The sequence below is a fragment of the Nycticebus coucang genome, chromosome 7 (assembly GCF_027406575.1).
Source record: "Nycticebus coucang isolate mNycCou1 chromosome 7, mNycCou1.pri, whole genome shotgun sequence".
NCBI classification, from domain to species: domain Eukaryota; kingdom Metazoa; phylum Chordata; class Mammalia; order Primates; family Lorisidae; genus Nycticebus; species Nycticebus coucang.
The window spans coordinates 8,413,492-8,432,377 of record NC_069786.1 but is presented as its reverse complement, the minus strand read 5'-3'; the positions used below and the strand labels follow the sequence as shown (position 1 = coordinate 8,432,377).

The following is an 18,886-nucleotide window of genomic DNA, read 5'->3' as shown; positions in this document are numbered from 1 at the left end:
TGTGTTCTACAGGTTCGACTCTGGAGTGTATTGAAACAGTGTTTGCGAGTAACCAAAGGGTTCCCAGCTTCCGTCATCAGCCATGTATAGGAGAAATGTTTAAGTTATTAGAGTTGTTTTCACGGCTAGCCTGGGAACCCAGTCAGCATGTACAGATTGGCTGTTAAGAGAAAAGTGACAGCAGCCATTCTCGTGCAGGGATGGGCCTCCCCCTGGGTCCTGCCCCTCTTTGCCTTTTCTTGCATCTGCAACAACCACAGGAGACACCATTAGGGCAAAAGATGGTTTTGGAAATACTTTTGCCAATTTGGAAGGATACCCCCGTCTCTTTTAAGCCACTTGTTTACCTGTATAAACTCAAGGATTGTGGTCACGTAGGGAAAAAAAAAAAAACTAACATTTTTCTTTTTAATTTCAGCTTTTACCGTTATGTCTTAGAACCAGAGATTTCGTTCACGTCAGACAATAGCTTTGCTAAGGGTCCAATAGCAAAGTTTTTGGATATGCCTCATTCTCCACTGTTCACTCTGAATTTGAACACACCTGAGAGCTGGATGGTAGAATCTGTCAGAACACCATATGATCTTGATAATATTTATTTAGAAGAGGTAAGAATATCATTGCTTCCAAATATCTAATTATGTACAAAAACTATTTATGATGTAGTAGTGGTAGGCTTTGAACAGATTGAACCACAGTCTAGGTGGGCCTCTGAGACATTAATGTTCTGATATTATACTTTTTTAAATAACAGCTTTATTTGTATATAATTTACACACCATAACATTTTTCCTTTTAAAGTGTACAGTTCAGAGGCTTATTCAATGAATTTTGTAGCCATCACAACTGTCTAATTTTAGAATGTTTTCATCATTGCCAGAAGCAGCTCCATGCCCAGAAGTTACTCCCCATCCCTTCCAGCCATGGCAGCTGCTCATCTACTTTCTATTTGTGTACCTCTGCCTATTCTGAATTTTCTCTAAATAGAATCATACAAGATGTGGTCTTTCACTTAACAAATTGTTCTCAAGACTCTTGTATGTTGTAGCATGTATCAGCACTTTATTTTTTAAATTGCCAGTTAATAGTCCATTGTATGGATATACCACATTTAATTTATCCATTCATGAATGGACATGTGATTTGTTTCTACTTTTTGGCTATTATGGATACTGGTGCTATGAACATTGGGTACACATTTTTGTGCTGATCCATGAATATGTTATATCTTTTCCATTGAGTAATTTCTTTCAACAGTGTTTAGAGTCTTATCCTCTTATCTGTATTTTTGGAATGACCTCCTTATTGTTTTTTCTCTGTTTTCTTTCCAACCCAGTTTTTATAATTGTATGCAGTCATTCACCCACCACCACCGTCAAGTTACAAAACACTTCCATCACCCCCAAAAGTTCCATCGTGCCCCTTTGTAGGCAGTCCCTTTCTTCACGCCTGGTTTCAGGCAACAAGTGGTGTGTTTTCTGTCATTATAGTTTTGCCTTTTTTTCCAATTCCTTAAAACATGATTACCCAATATGTACGTCCATTTTGTCTGCTTCCTTCACTTTGCAAAATGCACTCCATATTTATCCATATTGTTGCTGAGTGGTTTTCAAGTGATTTAATTTTGACATTGCAGGTGGACAACATAGTGGCTGCTGAGTATGAGCTGGAATACCTGTTACTAGAAGGTCATTGTTATGACATCACCACCGGCCAACCTCCCCGAGGACTACAGTTCACTTTAGGAACTTCAGCCAACCCAGTCATTGTAGATACCATTGTTATGGCCAATCTGGTAAATTATTCTTCAAGTAGTCATATTTTAATCATATTAATTTGAGCACTACAGTTTATGGTGGTTTAATCTTAACCATAGAGTGAGATTAAAATCCATAATGGACTGAATTTGGTCTATATGAAAATCATTAGTTCAAATAAATTTGAAGATTAGAATTACATACCAACTTAAAAGAAAAAACATAGAGGCTGGGTGCAGTGGCTCACACCTATAATCCTACCACTCTGCAAGGGTGAGGCAGGAGCTTCACTTGAGGTCTGGAGTTGGAGACTAGCCTAAGCAAGAGCGAGACCCTGTCTCTACAAAAATAGAAAAGTTAGCCCACTCCAGGTGATGGGGACCTATAGTCTTAGCTACTTGGGAGGCTGAGGCAGGATGATCATTTGAGTCCAGGAGTTTGAGGTTGCTGAGAGCTATAATGCACTTGACCCCCATGCAGTAGAGCCAGACTCTGTCTCAAAAATAAATAAATAAATAAATAAATAAATAAAATATGATGGGATACTCTGCGGTTAAACAACCTGGTCCCTGAAAATGGATTGCTCATGAGCCCACCATCTTTTTATTTTCGTTGGACTTTCACAGCTTATTCACATTTCACACATTGATTCTGCACTGATGTACAGATAAATGTCAGACGTCGTGGCTTGACTGGCCTGTGTTTTGCTGGAGTTTCTAACGTGTAGTTTTGTTTGTTTGTTTTTTAGAGAGAGTTGCATTATAAGTGACTGTTATTTCAGGAAAAGAAGTAACTCACTTAGAAACGGCATTCTGATGTTTGAAGAGAACTAAAATTCGGCTTTTCTTCTTGTTCCAGGGCTACTTTCAGCTTAAAGCCAACCCAGGAGCTTGGATTCTTAGACTTAGGAAGGGACGCTCTGAAGATATTTATAGAATCTACAGGTAGGATTAAATGATACAGGTACATTTTTCTTGAACATTTTGGAATGAGAACCAGCTCTATTTGACTACTACCCTAGCAGTGAGCTAGGTTCATTTATAGTTGTATATGTGATGGAACAATGATTTTTTTTTAAGAAGTTAGATATTAAGAATTGTTAGGGTAGAATTAGATAATATAGGTATAAATACCAAAAAGTATAGTCTTTATTCTTCATTTATTCCTTTGTGCTTATAATATCTCACAATTAAATCAGTCTGTCACTGTGATACAGACATAGATGAGAAATTTAATCATTTGAAGAAAGGAAAAATGAAACAAAGAGCAAACTTTTCTGCACAGAGAGTACAGGTGTTGACTCCGAGTGATGTGCAAGTGCACCCTGTTTATTAGCCTTAGCCTTGAAACCTTGCTCTTAGCGCTGGTCTTCCTTGGTCATGGTGGTACAGAAAGTCCTAGAACATTCCATCAGTAGCCTGGTTTTTGCCTGGGTTTTGTATGTATTCATTTTTGAAAAAAATTATGCTGCCTTTTAAAAAGTTTGGTATAAATTCTGCTTAAACTAAATTAGTTTTAAGCTGTGCGAAAAGACTACCTCTCAAGTTCTTCAGGGGGTGAATCGTTAGAGTTCATCTGAAGCCTGGTGTGTCCTTGCCTTAGCACGATAGTGTCTTACCTGAAACGCATGAAGCAGTGTAGGTCAGTGCAGAGTTCTTATCCAGGAAATAGGATTTCATCTTCGTGGTAAAAAGTAGGGTTTTTTTCCAAAATAATGTTTTCTCCAGACATGACGTTACAGAATTGTAGTTGTACTTCCCAACTCCGTCTCCTCCGTGTGCCTTGGCCCTGGCCGTTCTTCCCGCTTCCCAGGAGTGTGATGTGTTCCCTGCTCCCTTCCCAGCTGTCTAGGGCTCTTGTCCTTCTGTGTCTCCAGGCAGACATTTCCAGTTTCTCAAGTGTTTCATACTTCAGGTCTCTGCCCTGTCAGAATTGTACTTTGCCTTAGAACCCTGCCCTCTGCTGAATGACAGCAAATACAGTGAATTACTATTATTACTGTGACTTTTTCATCGTGAAATTTGGTGACCAAACACTTTAGGCATGACTCTTGGTTAGTAGAGAAAGGTGATTGTTGATTTTTCCCCTTCTGCTCCTGTGTGCCTGCCGGTAGAGCTTGTTGCCGCTCTTCCTGTAGAGTCGAGGCACCGGGGTGGGTCTAAGGCCGTCACTGTGTGGCTCCCGGCAGACGGGAAGAGTGGATTCCTTTATAGCACTGTTGTAATTAAAGCATAGAGGCGATGGTTTGGGTGGCTCGCCCCCTGCTCCCTTTATAGAAAGCTCTGTGCTTGCCTCAGACCTTATGAACACAGACAGTTGTTTGGCTCTTACCATGGGCTTGCCCTTCCGGGATGCCTCTCCTGGTGACAGACAATTTGAAGGAGGACTCAGGAAGGAAGTTTGGGCACACACGATGTATAAAGGTGAAGATTTCATCAGGTGGTTCTTTGTAGCCTAAAGGGGCTTCCTTTAGGTTGTGAGAAGGTGATTTGTTCTACCAGCTTAGACAACATAGCAAGGCCTTATCTGTAAAAAACTAACTAAATAAATGAATTAGTCACATGTGGTGGTCCATGCCTGTAATCTTAGCTACTTCGAAGCGTGAGATAGGAGGATTGTGTGAACCAAGGAGTTTGAGACCAGCCTAGGTGAGATAGTAAAAACATTGTTTCTTTAAAAAAAAAAGATTTGTTCTGAAAAATGTCTTTATGAGAAAGGTGATGGACAAATATGGCAGATTGCTGAAACTACTGCATTTGAGAGTTGTGATTTGTAATGTCTGTCTTGCTTGTCTCTCTAAGCCATGACGGTACAGATTCTCCTCCTGATGCTCCTGAGGTTGTTATTGTCCTCAACAACTTCAAAAGCAAAATTATTAAAGTGAAGGTGAGTTTGGTATGCTAAGGCAGCCACTCTTTCATAGTTGGTGAAAGTAGCAGTATTCTGGTATTTGGTAGCTACCATGTGAAATATGTATCTTGAAAGCAGCGCAAGACTCCCTTTGGAATTTACTGTTGCAATTGTAGGAATACTGCTTTAAGGTAAAATGTCTTTGTAAATTTGAGTTGGTGGCTTTCTTTGACTGAGAGATTGCACCTTTTGGGTAATTTCAGTGAGCAATGCAAGCCTCATTTTATATAAAACGTTCTCTTAGATGCTCCGTTGCTTTATATGGCTACAGTTCATATGATTATTGCTGATTGTATTCTTGGGATATGCCAGTGAAAATTTCAATAACAATAAAATAGTACTTTAGGGTGGCGCCTGTGGCTCAGTGAAAAGGGTGCCAGCCCCGTATACCGAGGGTGGCGGGTTTGAACCCGGCCCCGGCCAAACTGCAACAAAAAATAGCTGGGTGTTGTGGCAGGCACTTGTAGTCCCAGCTACTCAGGAGGCAGAGGCAAGAGAATCACCTAAGCCCAGGAGTTGGAGGTTGCTGTGAGCTGTGACACTACAGCACTCTACTGAGGGCACAAAATGAGACTCTTGTCTCTAAATAAAATAGTACTTTAATTTCTTCTCACTTTTACTTAGTGATCACAAAATTTTGAAGTTCTTAGTGCCTTAAATTAATGTAAAATATATTATGAAATAAATAATCATCAATATAGTGAAAGCTAAAGTAGGCCACGCATAGTTACGCAGGAAAATGTCAGTATACTGCTGAGAAGACTCAGCCCGCTTATGCTAAAGAATCCTGAGAGAAGCTTTTGACATGAACTCCCTCCTTCCGGACGGCATCACGCTGGCAGACTGCATTCTTCCCTAGAACTCCTGTCAATCCAGTGAAAGGTGCTACTGGTTCCACTCAGACTGTATTTCCTAACAGATGAGTTTGAGGTTTTTTGCCCATTTCACAAGCTAAAATTGGTCATTATCTAATAAAGAGACATTGTTAAGTTTCTGGTGTGAGCATCCTGAAGAAGATACTTCTGTTGACTATTTTGAGACTCAGGGTGTACCTGCTTATGGGAGAAGTGACTGATAATTCCCTGTGGTCAGTGCTCACAGTGTATATCCAGTGAAAAGCAGTGGTGTGCCCGTTAGACCTACTAGGAGGAATAAGCTTTGTCATATTTGATGGCAGGTTCAGAAGAAGGCAGACATGGTGAATGAAGACCTGCTGAGTGATGGAACAAATGAAAATGAGTCTGGATTTTGGGATTCCTTCAAATGGTAATTGCCCTCATGAAAAAAGTGCTTTTAAGAAAAAACCTGAGATCCAGGCACCATCCATCTCTCCTTTTTTGAGTCTTGTAATTCTGTCTGAATCTTTTACATTTCACTTTGTACAGCTAAATCTGTACTCATATTTGGGGTAGGTGAGTATTTTCCAAATGATTCAGTGAAAAGGCGTAATGTCTCCTGGTAACACTGGGTTGTGTGCCGTTTGGAGGGGTGATTGGTAATTGCTTGGTTTACTTCCCCTGGTACAAATTGTGTTCTGTTCCTAAAGCAACATGGTGTTGGAGTGAGCATCCTCCTTGTTATCCTGGGGCTGGCTTTGCTGGCCTTGTGCTCTCTCCCAGGGTGTGAGGGGCGCTTCAGGACTTCTCTGGGGGGAGCTTCTCACCCTTTAGGGAAGGAATGGAGGTGGGAAAGTACAGCCTCGTTCCTCTCTCCATAAAGGCCTGCATTGTACCCTTATTGTTATAGGGGCTTCACGGGAGGACAGAAGACTGAGGAGGTGAAACAAGATAAAGACGACATAATTAATATTTTCTCTGTTGCATCTGGTCATCTCTACGAAAGATTTCTTCGGTTAGTCTTGTTGATTATTTCAGTATTCGTGACTAAATTTGTCACAGTGTTCTTATTTAGGGAGAAAAGGTTTTGTTGGGTTCTGCCCATTATACTCCTGTGTATCCGTGGATTGAGAATAGCTTGTCATAAGTAAGTGTATCTGTTTTGATCTGGTCAATGCCATAAAGTTGAGCTATGTAGTGAATTCTTCTGTGTGGCTATTATAAGGTGAAGACCTTTAATATCACACGTTGTAGACAGTGGTATTTACTTGACCAGCAAGCATTGCCTACACCTGAAATGAGGAGGTTGGCACAGAGCACAGAAGGGGAGCAAAATCATGGAACGCTTCACTGCCATCTAAAGAGTCGTAGGGTTTAGAGCCATGGTTTTTATGTACAAACACATCAGAGTGTGAAGGATCTTGTCAGAGGCACACAGCCAGAGCCATTGGGGCCAAAGTCTTGGGCCACTTGATGTCGTGGCCGCAGGGGAAGGCTCTCAAGAGCCCCTTGTCACAGCATCAAGAAGGCTCAGCTCTGAAGAGATACCTGTGCCTGAGGGTCACTTTCCTTATTGCTAGGGTTCTTTTCACTTTTAACTTTTCACCACAGATCTAGTACAGAAAATAATCAGAATGTCATTTTACTCATTTTTAGCCCTCATGTTTTCAAGAAATGGTATTGGGCCTAAAATAGCCATGATAGTAGCAACTGAATTTAATTGAATTCCTTGACTCAAAAATTTTTTTTTCCCCCCAGCCTCCCAAGTAGCTGGGACTAAAGGCGCCTGCCACAAAGCCTGGCTATTTTTTTTGTTTGTTTGTTTGTTTCAGTTGTCATTGTTGGTTAGCTGGCCTGCGCTGAGTTCAAACGTGCCAACTCGGTGTATGTGGCTGGTGCCCTAACCACTGTGCTACGGGCGCCGAGCCCAGAATTTGTTTTTATTTTCAAAGTCGGGAATTCTGAGCCTACCTGAGCCTAACCCCACACCTACCTGACTTTCCCAGCCCCTCTCCCTAGCAGGGCCCTGTGCAGGGTACAGGAGGCTGAGCCCCTGTGCTCTTCCCTGGGCACTAGGCCCTGCTGTCTGTCTCTTAACGGGTGTTTGGAGAGCCATGCAGTCAGTTGCCACAAACTCCAGTATTCACTTGAACCATGATGTATCCATTCGTGAAGCAGGCATAACAGAATTAAAACATTAGTCTCTGCCAATAAGGTATATTTTGTTGGTGAGAAATGCCCCTTCTCTCCCATTTGGTGATAACTCTGTGGGTAGGGGTAAGTGCCATGTCCCATCAAAGTCTCTCTCTTCACCTGATTGAGCCATCAGTTAGCTCTGCTGTCAAGAACATTTAGTTGTCTTGTGATTGACACTACTTAATGTGTTGTAGTTTAAAACATTGGAAAATTATTATTATTTGCTTTTGTTTCCAGCATAATGATGCTGTCAGTGCTGAAGAACACCAAGACTCCTGTGAAATTTTGGTTCTTGAAGAATTATTTGTCCCCCACATTTAAGGTTTGTTTCACCAGGGAAAGGAAAACATTCTTACTAAGGAGATATTTACAGTTTTTCTTTTTCTTTTTTTTACAACTTTCGTCTTATCTGTGTACTTTGAAAATTTTTCCTTTCATTAGGATCCCCTAATTTAGTTGCATATTGCTATATTGATTATTCTTCCAGGTCGCTCTATGTGAGCAACACGAACACAAAATTATTATCTGTTTGAAGCTTGGATAATACAGAAGAGTCTGTATCTTTTTTTAGAAGCAACATTTTTTTTTTTTTTTTTTGAGACAGAGTCTCATTATGTTATCCTCTGTAGAGTGCTGTAACGACACAGCTCACAGCAACCTCAAACTCTTGGGCTTAAGTGATTCTCTTGCCTCAGCCTCCCAGGTAGCTGGGACTACAGGCACCCACCACAACGCCCAGCTATTTTTTTCTTGCAGTTGTTTAGCTGGCCCGGGCCAGGTTCAAACCTGCCACCCTGGGTGTATGTGGCTGGCGCTGTAATCATTGTGCTGTGGGCGCTGAGTCTAGAAGCCACATTTTGATAAAATAACTAACATTCCCTTCTTCTGAAACATGCATGTCTTAAGTTTTAGAAAGCACAGTATTGGTTTTCATTGATGAGAACGATTAATTTTATCACGAACCACTACCAGATGAGACATGGAAATAATGCTTCATCTGTGCAAAACAAATAACACTCTTGGAAAGTGTTATGATTTATTCATATCAGCCACTATTCGTCATCCAAATTGATTTGTTTTTAGGTTTTCTTGTGTGTGTAGAATTTACTAAACAACTTTTAATATATTCAGCAACATCTCTCCTAGCTAAGGTCTTCTGAGGTACTTATATTTAGAATTGAAAGACTTAGTTATTCATTAATGGTAACAAATTTGTGCTGAGTTTTGATTTTGCCACATTATTTCCTGGGTTAGACCTAGTCTTGAGAAAGAAAAAACTTATAATTAACTTCAATAAATGTGCTACTGAAGTCAAGTTTAGATAAATCAACTTATAGTTCATGTGCCTTGAACACACACGAATTTAAAAGCTTTCACGTAAAGATTTCCATCATTTCATCTGGTGACAAGAAGTCATAAAAAAAAATGGAGATTTTATGTAGTCACAGATGGGTTGGGGCCAAATTCTTTGTTAGACCATCGTTTTGGTAAATCTGTGTTATCTGTACCACGTTCATGGTGGTTATCTTGCATTATTAACCCAGTTTTCTTAATCAGAGGAAATGATGGTTTGTTGTTCCCTGATTCTAAAAATAGGAATTCATACCTTACATGGCAAATGAATACAATTTCCAGTATGAACTTGTTCAGTACAAGTGGCCCCGATGGCTTCATCAGCAAACTGAAAAACAGCGCATCATTTGGGGTTACAAGATCCTCTTTCTGGATGTACTTTTTCCACTAGTTGTTGACAAATTCCTGTTTGTGGATGCTGATCAGGTAAGCTCTGAAAGGCCAATTTTTTTTTCTTTTTTGAGACAGGGTCTTGCTCTATTGCTCCTGCTAGGGTGCAGTGGTGCCATCATGGCTCACTGCAACCTCGAACTCCTGGGCTCAAGCTATCCTCCTGCCTCAGCCTCCCAAGTAGCTAGGACTACAGGCACCCACCACAATGCCCAGCTAATTTTTTCTATTTTGGGTAGAGATGGGGGGTCTCACTCTTAATCAGGCTGAAGGCCAGATTTTAACAGTTTGTATTAAAAATAACAGATTTATTTTTCCTTTTTAAATGATATTTTTCCAGTTACGGAAAAACACATACTTATTTTATACTTAAAAAATATGTAAAAGTATCACTCAGATGTGATCACCTTTTTTTTTTTTGAGATAGAGTTTCACTGTCGCCGTTGGTAAAGTGCTGTGGCATCATAGCTCACAGCAACCTCAACTCTTGGGCTTTAGTGATTCTCTTGCCTCAGCCTCCGAAGGAGCTGGGACTACAGGCACTTGCCACAATGCCCGGCTATTTTTTTGTTGCAGTTGTTTAGTTGGCCTGGGCCGGGTTCGAACCCACCACCCTTGGTGTATGTGGCTGGCACTCATAACCACTGTGCTATGGGCGCCAAGCCTATGTGATCACTTCTAAATTCCCGTTGAATGTATCTTTCTCTGTGTCTTTTTAACATAGTTGTGATAACATCATGGATGCAGCTTTGTATCTGACTTGATTCATTTAGCATCAATACAAAAAACTGAGGGTTTTTTTTCATAGCACTTGCCATCATCTTCAGTTATCTGCACCAAAGCTAGAAATTATTGGCATGAGTAATAGAGGAAACTCAAGTGGACGCATGGCCTTCACAGTAGGGAACACTGCAGATTCTTGTACAGCTGTCAGGGTTTGACTTAATTAAAGGGAACACATTGTGACAGCGTAAATGCACTTCTGCCCACAGCCCTCTGCCTCACCCTGAGCTGACTGAAACCTAAATGCAGAAGAATTTTGGACAAAGACTTTACCCACCTCTTAGAAGCCCATCAGCTGGCTCAGCCTGAAATATGCTTTCCTGAGTCTAACATGGCCGTTGTTCCATACCTGTGTGTTAATTTATGTAAACTTCCCAACAACCTTGGGAGATGGGTACTGTCATTATTTTCATTTTATAAATGAGGAAGCTAAGGTACAGAGTAGCTAAGCAATTTAAATTTGTTTTATTTCTGCTCCCTTTGAATACTTGGAGCACTGCGTGCCGTGTACTAGGCTAACGGTCTTCCGTGCTAGTAAGGGCAGCCGTCTAATAAGGGGAGGCGTGCAGGCTCACGGGTGTCACTGCAGCGCTATGTTCCTAACCACGCAGCTCCCTGCCTGCCGCCCAAGTGGGGCACTCTGATCCGAGCTATCCGTGTGATTGCTTAACAAATGGCTTTTGTTGTTCTTTTCTGCAGATTGTACGCACAGATCTGAAAGAGTTAAGAGATTTCAATTTGGATGGTGCCCCTTATGGTTACACCCCTTTCTGTGACAGCCGAAAAGAAATGGATGGCTACAGGTTCTGGAAGTCAGGGTACTGGGCCAGCCATTTAGCTGGGCGAAAGTATCACATCAGGTATTGAAAAGGGAGCTCTCTTAATGCTGTTTTGTGGTTTTCTTTTCTTTAAAATTTATTTGAAGAAAGTTGATTGAATTATTGTAAGAGTTATGAATAGGCAATACATTAATATGGTTCAAAAATAAAAATTACAAAACACACAGTAAAAAAATCTTCCTAATCTCATCTCTATCCTACTCCTTCCCACCCCCAACAGGTAGCCTCCCCGGGTTGTCTATTTATTGTCTGTACTTCCAGAGTTTCTTACAGTTAATGAATATATATTCTTTTGTATACAAAGTATATTATGTATTGACACTGTTTTGTAAGTTGTTTTATTTTTACTTATAGATCTTGTTACATCAACACATAGAGAGAGGGACCTCATTCCTTTTTACAACTATGTGTTATTCCAGTGTATGGATGTTATTAATAGTCTTTTCTTGTGATATAAATTGCAATGAATAATTATCAGAATACCTCATTTTCCATATCTGAGGTGTGTTTGGAGGGTAAATTCCTAGAAGTAGGCGTCTTAGGTTAAACAGTATAGGCTTTGGTTGCGTTTCTAATCAACACGCCATTATCTGCTCTGGGAGAGGTGTGATTTGTAAGATTTGGAAGGTGGGGGGACCTGTAGAAAGCAGCACGTACAAAGGTAAATGTGTGAGTGTGGTGATTTCAGTTTCATGCTTTATGTTCCTTGTCCAGGAGAACTGTAACACTGGGGTCACCCCTTTCTGAACATTAAAGGCATTAGGATAGCCTTGACTGATGGTTATTTATCAGTTACTATAGCTTTTTATTACTGACTCTGCTGCATTTGCTAGAAATCTTTCATCAGAGTTTATTTTCTTTGAAAGGCAGTTAAATAAGGAACAATGACAAAAGTGAGCTCGTGGGGGCAGAGTAGGGCTTTTGCAGTGACTTCCTCAGGTATCATTGAAGGAGCACATACTGACCATTACTGTTCCATAGGGCTGCAGCTTACCTTTAAAAGATAAGTCAGAAGTTTGGCTAGTGACTTGTTCCGTTATCAGTGGGTTTGGTTTTTTTGTCATAATCCATGATTGGTTGTAACAAAATGGATCTTCTCTATTCAGTGCACTGTATGTTGTGGATCTGAAGAAGTTTAGGAAAATAGCTGCTGGCGACAGACTCAGAGGACAGTACCAAGGTCTGAGTCAGGATCCCAACAGCCTTTCAAATCTTGATCAAGTAAGTGTCCATTTTTTACGGTTAACATCTTTAGTGACAGGTACATAGTGTTCTGTCAGAAAAGCAAGTGTTTGGCTCGGCACCCATAGCTCAGTGGGTAGGGTGCCAACCACATACACCAGGGCTGGCAGGTTCGAACGCGCCCGGGCCTGCCAAACAATAATGACAATAATACAAATGCGCCCTAGGCATTGTGGCGGGCGCCTGTAGTCCCAGCTACTTGGGAGGCTGAAGCAAGAGTTGGCGGTTGCTGTGAGCTATAACACCATGGCACTCTACCGAGGGTGATGTAGGGAGACTCTGTCTCAAAAAACAAAAACAAACGGATTATAAAATATATATGAGAAAACAAAACATGAAGGGTACACTAAGACAGTCTTAACAGAAAATGAGGTAGGAGAACTGAAGTTACCAGGTATCTAGATGTGTTATAAAGCTACAGTAGTTGAGATAATACAGTATGGGCATGAAGGTAGACAAGTAGACCAATGGAATGAAAAAAAGGCCTAGAAACAGATCTCTACATAGATGAGTACTTCATTTCTGACAAATACGGCACTTCAGAGCAATATGTTTTACTTTATAAAATGCTGAAATAACTGTCTATCCAACATACAGAAATCAAAGTTGAACTCTCTCTCACACCACACATAAATTCCAAATACAGAATATAGATCTGAATTTGAAAGGCAAAGCAATAAAACTCACATGAGATCATCTTTATAACTTCATAGGACTCAAAAAGCATTAACCGTAAAAGAGAATACTAACTAAATGGATTACAAAAGATACTATTCACAGACTCAAAGTGGGAAATTTTGCAACATATTTTAAGTAACAAAGGATGCACTACCATTATATATGAAAAATACAAGATACAAAATAAAAATCAAGAAGGAAAAAAACCCAAATGATCCACATGCTTAAACAAGCCTTTCAGAAAAGAGAATATTTAAATTGTCATAAACATACAAAATGGTGGGCAACCTTTTTATTAATTATAAAAATATAAAATAACATTGCAACAGAGTGTTATTAATAAAGAATGAAATGACTAAAAGGAACCAAACAGAAAATTGTGAGTTGGAAAATAATACAATAACTGAAAGTAAAAATTCACTAGAGGTGTTTGACCGAAGATTTGAGGAGGCAGGAAAAACAATGAGCAAACTTGAAGATAGGTCAGTTGAGATTATCCAGCCTGAAGAGCAAAAAGTGAAAAGAATAAGGAAAAATAAGAGACTGGTGGGACCCCGTCAAATATATCAACATACAAACAATGCGATTCCCCAGAAGAGGGAAAGAAGGAGGAAAGGAGAGCAGAGAGACGGGGGCAGAAAGAATATGAGGGCCGCTCTGAAGATACACAAAGCCTAAGAAATGCAAAATCATTTGATTACTATATTTTCTCACAATAATTGCCACAACAGTGCACTTTTGCATTCTTGTAAACCATTTCTGAAAACACTGTTCCTATTCATTTTCTTCACGTACTGTGAGCTCACTTTTGTAGGTGTGAATAGCTTCTTTGGGGCTGGAGAACCTTCATCCAGGCATGCAAATTTTGACTATAGAGAACAGGAAATAATAATACACGGCCAGGTCAGCACTACAAGGTGGATGAGTCATAAGTCTAACGTCTGTGGACGCCAGAAACTGAATAGTGATGTTGGCTGTGTGGGTGGACGCACTGTCATGGTGCAAGATGGTCTCCCCGCAGTCCTGTCTTTGGCCACCATTCTTGATGCTTCCTGAAAACTTCTAGTAGACGTAACTGTTGTGTACCACTGAGCACAAAAGAGCAACTGTTGCTACATGACCGCTTTTGGAGAAGGAAGTTCCCACCATCCTCTTTCCAACATTTCAGGGTCACTTTACTTTCATTGGTGGATTTTCATCAGCAGGGGGTGGGGGGCAGGAGGGAATCCACACTGTCAGCTAATGCTTATTCTCTGGATCACTAGTAAATCCAGGTTGCATCACCTGGATTGCAGTCAGGATGTCAGAAACACATCTAGACTTATCTCCATCAAATCTGACCAGCACTTCTTCACGTGATTCAACACGAATGCACTTCTGGCCATCTATCGAAGTGTGAGGCACCATCGGGATGAAACTTCCCTGACTCCAAGATAATCATGCAGCATTTTGGACACAACTAGTGATCTAGTCTGTTGTGTCACTTTAATGTCTTTAAATGTCACTCACCTGTTTTTTCGAACCATTTTTTCCACAGTGGCAATTTTTTCTCAGTCATTGTGGTCGCCAGATGCTCACTCTTTTCATCATCATTCGGTTAAGTTTAGCATCTTCTAAATTCTTAAGACTACTGAAAAATTGCCACACAGGAAGGAAAAAGGTCCCTGAAAGCTCGGTGCAAATGCTCAAGGCTTTACAGTCCTTTAATTTTAAAATCGTAGAAGATCCTTGGATGAAAAGTGCTTTCTTCTTAGCTCCACGACTGATGCCAAATGAGTGCTGCACAGATGAAAACAAATGAAGCCTTCCGGCAACACCAGTAGGCCAAGCAAGTTGAAAATTACACCGTGAATCAGAAGGAACACTGCTGTTGACTGTATTTTTTGGAAGTCAAATTATGGACCATAACACAATCTGTCTTAAAACTTTCATAGTTACCTTCAAATAAGAAATAAAGAAAACTTCCCAAATTTAACAAAAATATTAATCTACACACATCCAAGAAACTCAATGAACTCCAAGTAGAATAAACTCAGAGAGACACACACCTAAACATACTATATTCAAACTGTCCAAAGAAAAAGGGTCTGGGAACCAGCCTAAGATGCAGTGTGCCATGTAGGAGGGACCCTCAGTAAGATTAAAGCTAATCTCTCATCAGAAACCAGGGAGGCCAGAAGGGTGTGGGACAAGATATTCAAGATGCTGAAAACACCAATCAAGCAAAAATTTTCTAAGTAAAACTACTCATCAAAAGTGAAAGAGAAATTTATACATTCTCTGAGAGTTTGTACTTGGCATAGCCACTCTGCCAGAAATACTAAAGGGGACCCTTCAGCCTGGAATGAAGGGATACTAGACAGTAACTTGAATCCACGTGAAAAAATGAAGAACAGCAGTGAAAGAGCATGGGTAAACAAAATACGGTATTAATTTGTTTTTTTGTTTGGAACTCATTTTGTTCCCTGTCTGATTTAAAAGACAACCGCAAAAAGCAAATATTATAAATCTGTGTGTAGGATATGAATACAAAGGGGGATGGGGGAATGGAGTTAGTCTGTATTTACTATTGGAATTTAGTTGGCATTAATTCAAACTAGATTCTCATAAATCAAGATATTAATAGTAGTCATCATGACAAACACAAAGAAAATAAAAATATAAAGTAAACAGTAAGGGAATTATAATGATATGCTAGAAAATATCTATTTAACACAAAAGAAGGCAGTCATGTAGGAACTAAGGAACACAAAAGATATGACAATATAGAAAACAGGACATGGCAAGTTTAAATTCTGCCTTAATAGTTATAATGTAATAATTAAGTGTGCATGGTTTAAACTCTCCGATGAAAAGCCACAGTGGAGAGCAAGCTCACACTTTACCAAATTAACAGACAGACAATAATATTGGTCAAAACATAGAGCAACAGAACTCTTAACACTGCTGATAGGAGTATGAATTAGAATTACTTTGAAAAACAGTTTGAAATTATCTAGTGAAGGTAAAGATAGATGTATCTGATGCCCCAACAGTTCCACTTGTGTGTAGGTGTTTACACAATTGAAATATGTGTATATATGTGTAAGACTGTTCACAATAGCATTATCCACAGAAGCCAAATACAGAATGGGTAAGTAAAATGTACCCTTACACACAATGATACACACTGAGCAAAAGAAGTTACACTCAGAAGAGTACGTTTTATGGTTCTACTGAAATATAAAAAATAGTCAAACTAAACTGCAGTGTTTAACAATACATGCTTGAATAGTGCCCTATAAAGAAAAGCAAATACAGTGATTATCATAAAAGTTCTATCTTTTGTGTTCCTTAGTTCCTATGTGACTCCTCTTGTTAAGGGTGTAGTGTGAAGCACGGCTTCTGGGGCGGCAACCACACTACTCACTTCTTGAACTGGGTTGCGGTATAGGGCTAGTTGCTTTACTATAATTCTGTGATGTATTTGAATATGTATGTATTTGTAAATTTTTGTCTTTGCTCTTTTATTTGCGGACACCAAATATCATGATACAAGTTACAAAAACTTTAAGTAGGCTTAAGCAAAACAAAATGCCTAAAGTACATGAAACCATGCATCTGAAATAAACTATAATCTTCACCTCCGAAAAATACTTAGCACATTAATAAATAGTGATTCAGCTAACCTTCCTGGAATACACCAGAGTTTCTGACATAGAAAAGGGGAAAATTGCGATACTATATTCTATATTGTGAATCCTGAGCTATTTAAGTTCCTAGAGCAGAAAAACAAATTGTCTCCAGTGGGCAGAGCAACGAATTCATCAGATTAGAGTACAAAATAAAAAGATGTGGTAATTATTCAGAGAAGTAGCATCCTCTTCTATTTCTCTCCCAACCAACACCAGGTCTACACCAACACCAGGTCTACGTTTTTCTCTACTGATAGCCTTCTTGTGAGATCATATAAAAGTCTCCCTCTCTCTCACACACACAGTCACACATGTATCCCTTTCCATGAAGAATCAAGACACTGTTCTGAAAGAGGAGAGGACTGACACATAAAATAACACTTGATTTTCTTTTTTCTTTTTTTGTTTTGAGACAGAGTGTCACTATGTTGCCCTGGGTAGAGTGCCGTAGCGTCACAGCTCACAGCAATCTTAAACTCTTGAGCTTAAGCGATTCTCTTGCCTCAGCCTCCCAAGTAGCTGGGACTACAAGCGCCCACCACAATGCCTGGCTATTTTTTTGTTGGAATTGTTTAGCTGGCCCGGGCCGAGTTTGAACCTGCCACCCTCGGTATATTTGGCTGGTGCCATAACCACTGTGCTACGGGCGCTGAGCCAGTGTCCCATCTTTTTAATGGCTGGATAGTATTCCATGTATATATGGTATGTATACACAATTTATTAACCCATTCGTCTGTTGAAGGGCACTTGGGTTGTGTGCACATTTTTGCTACTGTGAATTGCACTGCTATGGACATTTGAGTTCAGATGTCCTTGTGGTAAAATGACTTTTGTGGGGAGAGGAGTAGATACCTAGTAATAGGATTGCAGGATCAAATGGTAGGTCTACTTTCAGCTCTTCAAGGAATTTCCATGCTTATTTCTATAAGACTGTTTGAGTTTATAGTGCCACCAACAGTGAGTGTTCCCTTCTTTCTGCACCCATACCAGCATCTGCTGCTTTGAGACCTTGCGATGTGGACTGTTCTCATGGGGGTTAGTGATATCTCAAAGTTGTTTGGATTTTCATTTATCTGATAATCAGGGATGATGAATATTTTTTCATGTGTTTGTTGGCCATTTGTCCTCATGAGAAAAGCTTCTGTTCATATTTCTTGCCCAGTTATTAATGAGTTTGTTTGCTGTTGTTGATTTGCTTGAATTTTTGTAGATTCTGGTTATTAGACCTTTGTTAGATTCGCATCATGCAAGTATCATCTCCCATTCTGAAGGTTGTTTCTTTGCTTTGTTGACTGTGTCTTTAGTTGTGCAGAAACTTTTTAACTTGATCAGGTGCTATAATTTATTTATTTTGCTGCTGCGATTGCCAGCGGGGTTGTCTTCATAGGCCAAAAAGATTAAAGTTTTTCCCATATTTTCTTTTAGGGTTTTTATTGTTTCGTGTCTTATATTTAAATCTTTTACCCATTGTGAGTAGTGAGGGGCGTGGGTTCAGTCTCAGAACCAGTTCTCCTAGCACCATTTATTGAATAGGAGTTATTTTCCCCAGTATTGTTTGGTTTCACGAAGATCAGATGGCGATGTGAAGCTGGTTTTATCTCTAGGTTCTCTGTTCTGTTCCATTGATCTATCTCTCTATTTTATCTCTCTCTCCAATACCATGCTGTTTTGATCACTACAGACTTATAGTATAACCAAAAGTCTGGTAAAGTAATGCCTTCATATTTCCTAGAATTATGTTGGCTATTCAGATTTTTTTCTGGTTCCATACAAAATATAGAACTGTTTTTTCAAGATCTTCAAAGTATGACATTGGTATTTTAATGGGGATTGCATTAAATCTGTAGATTGCTTTAGGTAGTATGGGCATTTTAACAGTGTTGATTCTTCCAAGCCATGAGCATGATATGTTTTTGATCTGTTAACATCTTTCTTTCTTAGTATTTTATAATTCTCTCTGTAGAGATCCTTCACATCCTTTGTTAAATATATATCAAGGTATTTCATCTTCTTTCATGCTACTATGAAAGGCATTTTACATTTTTGTTTTTATCTGACATTGGCTTACAATATCCCTACCAAGTTGATGTCAGGGTATGTCGACTTCATAAAATAAATTGGGTTTTGTTCTTTTTAAGCTTCTTTTAAGCTGTAATTGGTTTAAGTTTGGCATCGTTTCTTAAATGTTTGGTAGAATTTACTGGTGAATTCTGGAGTTTTTTTGTGTT

General features: G+C 39.6%; 1 protein-coding gene across 2 annotated transcripts in view; it reads left to right on the top strand.

Annotated features, from left to right (window-relative positions):
- Positions 1 to 18,886, top strand: part of UGGT1 (UDP-glucose glycoprotein glucosyltransferase 1) — a 122,213-nt gene that overhangs the window by 86,953 nt on the left and 16,374 nt on the right. For both annotated transcript variants that reach the window (XM_053596793.1, XM_053596792.1), the window contains 10 exons: positions 419 to 608; positions 1,637 to 1,795; positions 2,616 to 2,701; positions 4,559 to 4,643; positions 5,845 to 5,933; positions 6,414 to 6,518; positions 7,937 to 8,021; positions 9,296 to 9,478; positions 10,925 to 11,085; positions 12,171 to 12,285. In XM_053596793.1, coding sequence (XP_053452768.1) covers positions 419 to 608; positions 1,637 to 1,795; positions 2,616 to 2,701; positions 4,559 to 4,643; positions 5,845 to 5,933; positions 6,414 to 6,518; positions 7,937 to 8,021; positions 9,296 to 9,478; positions 10,925 to 11,085; positions 12,171 to 12,285 — 1,258 coding nt within the window. The remainder of the gene's footprint in view (positions 1 to 418; positions 609 to 1,636; positions 1,796 to 2,615; positions 2,702 to 4,558; positions 4,644 to 5,844; positions 5,934 to 6,413; positions 6,519 to 7,936; positions 8,022 to 9,295; positions 9,479 to 10,924; positions 11,086 to 12,170; positions 12,286 to 18,886) is intronic.